Source organism: Saccostrea echinata, unplaced genomic scaffold (genome assembly GCF_033153115.1).
Source record: "Saccostrea echinata isolate AGI-Se365-2 ecotype Australia unplaced genomic scaffold, CSIRO_AGI_Sech_v1 ptg000012l, whole genome shotgun sequence".
Taxonomy (NCBI): Eukaryota; Metazoa; Mollusca; class Bivalvia; order Ostreida; family Ostreidae; genus Saccostrea; species Saccostrea echinata.
In genome coordinates this window covers 6,649,703-6,656,854 of record NW_026889761.1, presented here as the reverse complement: position 1 = coordinate 6,656,854, position 7,152 = coordinate 6,649,703, and the positions used below count along the sequence as shown (strand labels likewise).

The 7,152-nt window shown below is 31.1% G+C and overlaps 1 protein-coding gene across 1 annotated transcript; it reads left to right on the top strand.

Annotated features, from left to right (window-relative positions):
* Positions 1-4,124: 4,124 nt before the first annotated feature.
* LOC133185736 (GTPase IMAP family member 9-like) lies at positions 4,125-5,320 on the top strand. The gene is made up of 2 exons (XM_061321036.1): positions 4,125-4,209; positions 4,638-5,320. The coding sequence occupies exons 1-2, from the start codon at positions 4,125-4,127 to the stop codon at positions 5,318-5,320; spliced, it is 768 nt and encodes a 255-aa protein (XP_061177020.1).
* The last annotated feature ends 1,832 nt before the right edge of the window (positions 5,321-7,152 follow it).

Genomic DNA, 7,152 nt, shown 5'->3' with positions numbered 1-7,152 from the left:
CCTATATGACGTAGTTTCTCTGCCCTGTAACTATTATTTTCAGATTTTTATAACTGAAGGATTGATGTTTTAAATGACGAAAAAGATAGTAAAATGTTGCTGTGTTAGGGACATATTTTTCTTTAAATCATGCGAATATTAGTTAAAGTAATTGAAAGGTTATTCAAATTACAGGGTATATCTATGTGTAATTCATTAAAGTACAATTACAAATAGATGTAATTGGGAAAGAATGATCAATTACAAATTACTATCTTAGTATCTGGCCTAGATTGATTTCTTATATATTTGACAATTCTTTTGTATTAACTTTTAAAACTCTTGGGTTTATAGAAAGTCTACAGAAGTTGAATCTTACCTGATACAAATTTTAGGAAGTTTTTATGAAATGTGTTTATAAAGTTTATTATTTATTATGAGAGACTGTTCCATTTTAAAGGTAGGCAGTCGGTCGAATGGACGTTGAATGAAAGAACCATGTTTGTCTGCATGAAAGCGAACAAAACTAATTGACAAGACACATCAGTTCTATTTTTTTATGCCCCAGGATCGAAAGATCCCGGGGGTATATTGTTTTTGTCCTGTCTGTCTGTTTGTCTGTTTATCTGTTTGTCTGTCTGTCTGTTGTCAATTTTAACCTTGCCCATAACTTTTGATTGGTTGGAGCTATGACTTTCATATTTCACATGTGTATTCCTTGTGACAAGACCTTTCTTTGGGTACCATCATATTTGACCTTTTGACCTTGACCTTGGAGTTTGACCCACTTTTGCAAAATTTTATGAGACTTTAACCTTGGCCATAACTTCTGAACAGTTGGTGCTTGGGGTTTCAAACTTCACATGTGTATAATTTGTGACAAGGCCTTCCTTTGGATACCAACAACTTTGACCTTTTGACCTTGACCTTGGAGTTTTACCTACTTTTGAAAAACTTTAACCTTGGCCGTACCTTTTGAACAGTTGGTGCTTGGGGTTTCAAACTTCACATGTGTATTCCTTGTGACAAGACCTTCCTCTGGATACCAACCACTTTGACCCTTTGACCTTGACATAGGAGTTTGACCTACTTTCGAAAAACTTTAACCTTGGCCATAACTTTTGAATGGTTGGTGCTAGGGCTTTCATACTTTACATATGTAATCCTTGTGACAAGACCTTCATTTAGATACCAACAACTTTTACCTTGACCTTGATGTTTTACTTACTTTTAAAAAACTTTAACCTTCGCCATAACTTTTGAACAATTGCAGCTAGGCCTTTCAAATTTAATATTTTTTATCTTTTGGCCTGGCTTTTTACTTGCATTTGAGAAACTTTAACCTTCGCCATAAGCTGCCATACGGGGGCATCAGTGTTTCACAAACACATCTTGTATTATTTGTATACATGTGTACGTGTACCTTTGTTGATTACATGTGTACTATACTATGTATACCTTTGTTGCTAATCACAAAGATGATATCAGTATATGTATGGAAGGAATTATAATCTAGACTAAACAGTAGTTGTATGCACTACTGTACATTGTAACATATAATATTTCACTCGCTTTTTTCAGGATTGAGATGAATAGGTATAGCTAACTGCAATATAAGATTCGTCTATTTTAATTTAATTTTAAAGACTAATGATGCTAAATCGGCGTTGTTTGCGTCTCAAGCATTATGTTAAATTATTGAAAGATGGTATTTTGTGCAGCATGACCTGAGAATGTCTAATCGATTTAATCGATTTAAAAGCACATTTGCAATTTATATAAGGAAATACTATGTACACGTAATCTAAAAATAGCATTTACAAATCATTGATCATTTTCTGAAAATCCAGTCTGCTGTTCTTAAAGCGGTAAATAAAGGGGTAAAAATAGAGCAAACGGAATAATCCCGTGCTGTTTTATTTCTTTACTTCATCCAAAACATTGGTAGGAAAGTAAGTACATTTCTTGTTCCAGTTAGAATTTTGATTTGATTCTATACCTGTATTCACTTAATGCACTATTCAGTAATGATAACAGAAAAAACGAAAACAATCCGAAATAATGACTTAATTACATTCTCATATGGTAGCCTGCGTGGCGCAGTGGCTAGAGCGTTCGCTCTAGAGTCGCGGATTTAGGAATCGATCTTTACGTCGCGGGTTCGAATCCCACTGTGGGACGTGGAGACCGGTCCTTCGCATGAGACCATATAAACCGAGGTCCCGTGTCGCAGTACGTGGTGGCACGATAAAGATCCCTCACTGCTCAATGGCCCTAAGTACCGTGTATAGGTCAAAATTTGTAGCTCTCCACCGGCAAGTGGTGGCGTCTCCATATGAGTGAAAAATTCTCGAGAGGGACGTTAAACAATAAACAAACAAAAAACATTCTCATATGGTAAAACGTAAGAATGTATGACAGAACTATCCGCAGTTGAAGCTCTGGCAAAACCTAGATCATATATGGTAGCTGCTTTGAAATATTATTATTTTCGGAGAGAAAAAAAGGAAATGGCCTTCTTCTAGTGTTCGTATAAATTATTAAGAAGACTTATTTATGCATATGTAATATTTATCAGCATACTTGCAAAAACACAGACAACACACACAGTCGGAGCAATATATATCTCTTAAAGTTTTATACTTTTAATCACTTTAACACAAAATGGGACTCTTATAACCATTGATGTTTTAAAAATTACATTACAGACAACTTTACCAGTGTATTTAACATATTTTAATGGTTTAATTTATATCATATATTATATTAAAGTATAATATTAATATTGATATCCTCTCTAGTTGCAATACTTGACATTATGAATGAGTATTGATACCAAAACAAAGACTTGCCTATGAACAATTTGAATAAAAGCCTTTCTTCAAGTTTTAATAGCGTTAAACTACTTTTACATATATCTTAGTTCGAATTTATGTGCCTGTGTATGCTTATTTTAACTATCGTTTTAATGATAGAAAAGAAGAGAATGTACTTCCAATAACCATGACAGTGATCATGATAACTTATTCTTGTAATTACTAGTATTGCAGAAAAGAAGTATAAAATTAATAAATATATATTAGAATAATATCGAGCACACAAATATGCTAGTACAATTTATATGTAATATATTTTACGAATAATACACAAATATCAGTTATTTCTATATAGGATTCTTTTAACAATACAAAATATATCTATAACTTTTTTTTTTTTGAAAAAATAAATATATTTCTATAAAAAATTCTTATTTGCAAGTAAACTCCTATTGCAAAATAAGTATACTGATTTAAACACACATTTATATATATTGCGGAATAGTATCGGATGAAATATGAAGATTACGAATAGTAATCAACTTACAAAGTTTATTGAAACAATACAAATTTGGAGCAAAGCAAACGCAGATCTCTAAAAACCTCTGAGGTGGGATCATCCATTGAGGAGTAAGCATCCCCGTCTTCAGGCCACACCCGCTGTGTGCCCCTTGTCAGTATTGGGCAAACGGAAAAAATCCGTAGACAATTCAGTGTGCAAATAATGAGGTATATGTTTATTATAAGTTGAGCACTTATATGCAGAATATTTAACATTGAAAATATTTTTTTTTTCAGTTGAACACATACATATCTCCAAAGTACATCTAAACAAATATTTACCATTACCTGCTCAAAATAGTTTTTAAAGATAAAATCGGCAAAGAACAGCCTTCCATACAAGAACAATGAAAAAAAAAATAATTGATTAATTGTATGTACACGGATCGATGCGGCTTTATTTACTAATAACTGTGGAGTAAAATCTTGGAGTTTCCACATTCTAAAAATAGATATAGTTAAAGGCCAAATTAAGCTGAGTTTTTGGAAATGCAGACTATTTACAGAAAGGTAAGCTTAAACATACAAAAACAGAACTCACAAAATATTGAAGGATATTTTTCTCAGAAACTTCTCTCTCTAAGAAAGTAGCATCGTTTAATCTACGTTAAGTGAAATTTGTCCTTTTCTTTTCTTTTGTACACCGACAATTTTATTTTTTATTGTGAGTTTCATATCAATGAATGAAATTCAAATACATACATTAATATCGTTTCTGGTTAAGGTAGAAAGTGTTTAATTCATGTCACAGACACAGAAAAATTTAACATGACGATGTCGGTGATTACTGGCAGACAAAAGATTCTCCTCCTCATTGCTGGGATTTTCATTTTAGGGATTGGGGCATCAAGATGTAAGTATGATGACGTTTATATAGTGGACGTTAATGTTGATTTCTTTTACAGTATGATTAGATAATTGATAAGATTTTTTTACTCAATCTTTGATTACATTATTAATAATGTATTACTCAGAAAACAAATAACACGTTCATAAACTGTATTACTAATTTTGCACATGTTGTATTTGTTTTATCGTCAGTAACTTAGAATATGCACTGCATACAGTACAGTCGGGTCTGCTATGTTTGAATAAAACTTGGATAAACATTAGATTCTGCCTGATGCACAAACAATCTAAATTAAGAATCAGTGGTTACTTTGTCATTTTTTATTTGAAACTTACAACCATATGTATCATATTATAAGTTTATCATAAGTTTAATTTATTCATGCAGAAAAGCGATAAATTTTCCAATCACTCATCTTTATTTACATGTAGGTATCAATGGGGATAATGATATCAGAATTCTACTTATTGGAAAAACTGGTGTGGGGAAAAGCACGACTGGCAACACTATACTTGGATTTGAGGCATTCCCCGCCAAGCTTTCCGGAAGCTCAGTGACCAAAAAAACACAGTTTCATATAGCAAAACGGTTCAATAAAAATGTGATAGTTGTCGATACACCTGGTTTATATGACATGAACAAAACAAACCAAGAAGTTATATTGGAAATATCAAAATGTTTTGGAATCATATCTCCTGGATTCCATGCAATTATACTGGTTCTGCAAATAGGACGGTATACAACTGAAGAACAGGACACTGTGGATTTCTACTTGAATGCCTTTGGACAGGATGTCAAAAAATATTTGCTTATAGTTTTCACTGGAAAAGATCGACTAGATCGTGATAAAATGACTGTTAAAGTCTATGTCAACACATTAAAAAAGACTTCAAATTTACGAATTCTTATTGATAATATCGATGGAAGGTATACTGCAATTGGGTATAGGGGCAATCCAGCAGACCGCAAAGCAGAAGTTAAATACATCCTTGCAATGATTGAAGAGATGAAGAGAGAGAATGGTCATTCTTATTATACTAATGAGATGTTTAGAAGGCAGAGGCTTTTTCTCAAAGAACGCAACGAAATGCAAAAAAGAAAAGAAAGGAAATAAAGGAAAGTTAAGTGATGCAATAAAAGTCACTAATAACAATATGCAGGATGGAATTTTATCCAATCTATGTATTTTTGTGTCCTTTACAATATCTTTGTTTGGTAGAGGAATCACGGAAAACCCGTCATTTTTCTGGTTGATAGTCATTGTATGACATGCATCTTTTAAAAAAAACATTACAAAGGAGATGGTAATCTTTTGGTATATATAAACCAATAAACTAGTCCAAGAAAAATGTGTCGCGCCAAAAAACCTTTAGATTTTTTGCGGAGCACACTGTGTATGATTTTTATTGAATGCTATTAAATATACTTCCAAAAATCAGTCGAGTTTAATTATCTATCTCACCTCTACGCAAACACTTGTTGCAATATAACATTGTAATTAACAGAAAGCAGTGTAGGGAAGATTCTATTGACCCTTTTCTTAATTTTTGAAATACAAATTAATGATTTGAAATAGCAAAATACTAATTAACAAAACAAATGATTAATCTGAAAAAAGTATTCATTAATTTCAAAAAACACATTATCAATTTGATATAACATGATATTTGAAATTTCAAATTATTTGTTTGAAATCAAACATTATTAATTTGAAATTACATTTTCAAAAATCTGTTACTTAAAATTTGTAACTACAAATCAATAAATTATAATTATAAGTAGCTAATTTTTAATTTTATATTAATGCATTTTAATATCGAATAAATAATTTGCTATATAATAATAAATATTTACATTTGAAAAATTCTCCCTTATATAACATTAACAATGCTATTTCTGCATAATTTCACAATGACGTCACAAGTAATCGATGTGTATAACATTCAGTTTCGCAGCACAGTTAAGGTGAAGTACAAGGAGGCGGGGCCTAATTTATACTGGAAATATTTACCATGACATTACACAAAAGGAACAATTTATCAAAACATCAAGAAATGAAATAATCTGCGAATTTAAACTTTATTAAAATCATTAACTACAACATTTTTTATTAAAGTATACCTATGACATTAATCTCTACCATTAGAAATGAAGGTTATGTTTCTACTCTTAAAGATGCAAGTTTATTTGTAGTCATTTGAGACAAACAAAGGCATAGTAAATTAAACATAGAAATGCAATTTTTACCATGCACTTGTGCAATAATGATTTTCTATTTCAGATTGATAATTAAACTATGGAAAAAAATTTAAGGATGTCTTTGCAAGGTAGCAAAATGTTTCATTGTTTTCGAAAAATTCTTTGCGACCTTACGTGGATTTTCCCTTAAATATATTTTAAAAAACGTTCCCAGAAAATCCAAACAGCTAATTTTAAGACGGTAATACCTGGAATAAAAATAGAACAGTCGTATTTGGAATAATTCTACACTGTTTTTCATTTCTTTGCTTCAGATCCATCTGGAACACCAAGAAGAAAAGTAAGTAACTTCTCTTATTTCAATTAAATTTTTTGCTATGATTTCTTTAAAATGAAAATTTTGTGAACATCGTCTATTCACACTTTCGATAAATAAAAATACGTATCTTCTTTAAAAATATCTATACACACACACACACACACACACACACACACACACCCTCACACACACACACACACACATATATATATATATATATATATATATATATATATATATATATATATATATATATAATTACGGGTATAATGAAATTTGGCTAATGAAATTGTAAATAAAATTCATTTTATAAGGCAAAAAACGAAAAGAATTTAAGTAGGTTATTAATTAATTTCTCTAGTTAAGCTCAAGCAAAGATGTCCAACAAATTGACAGCGGTAAATATTTCGCTCTTTATCCTTAGTACG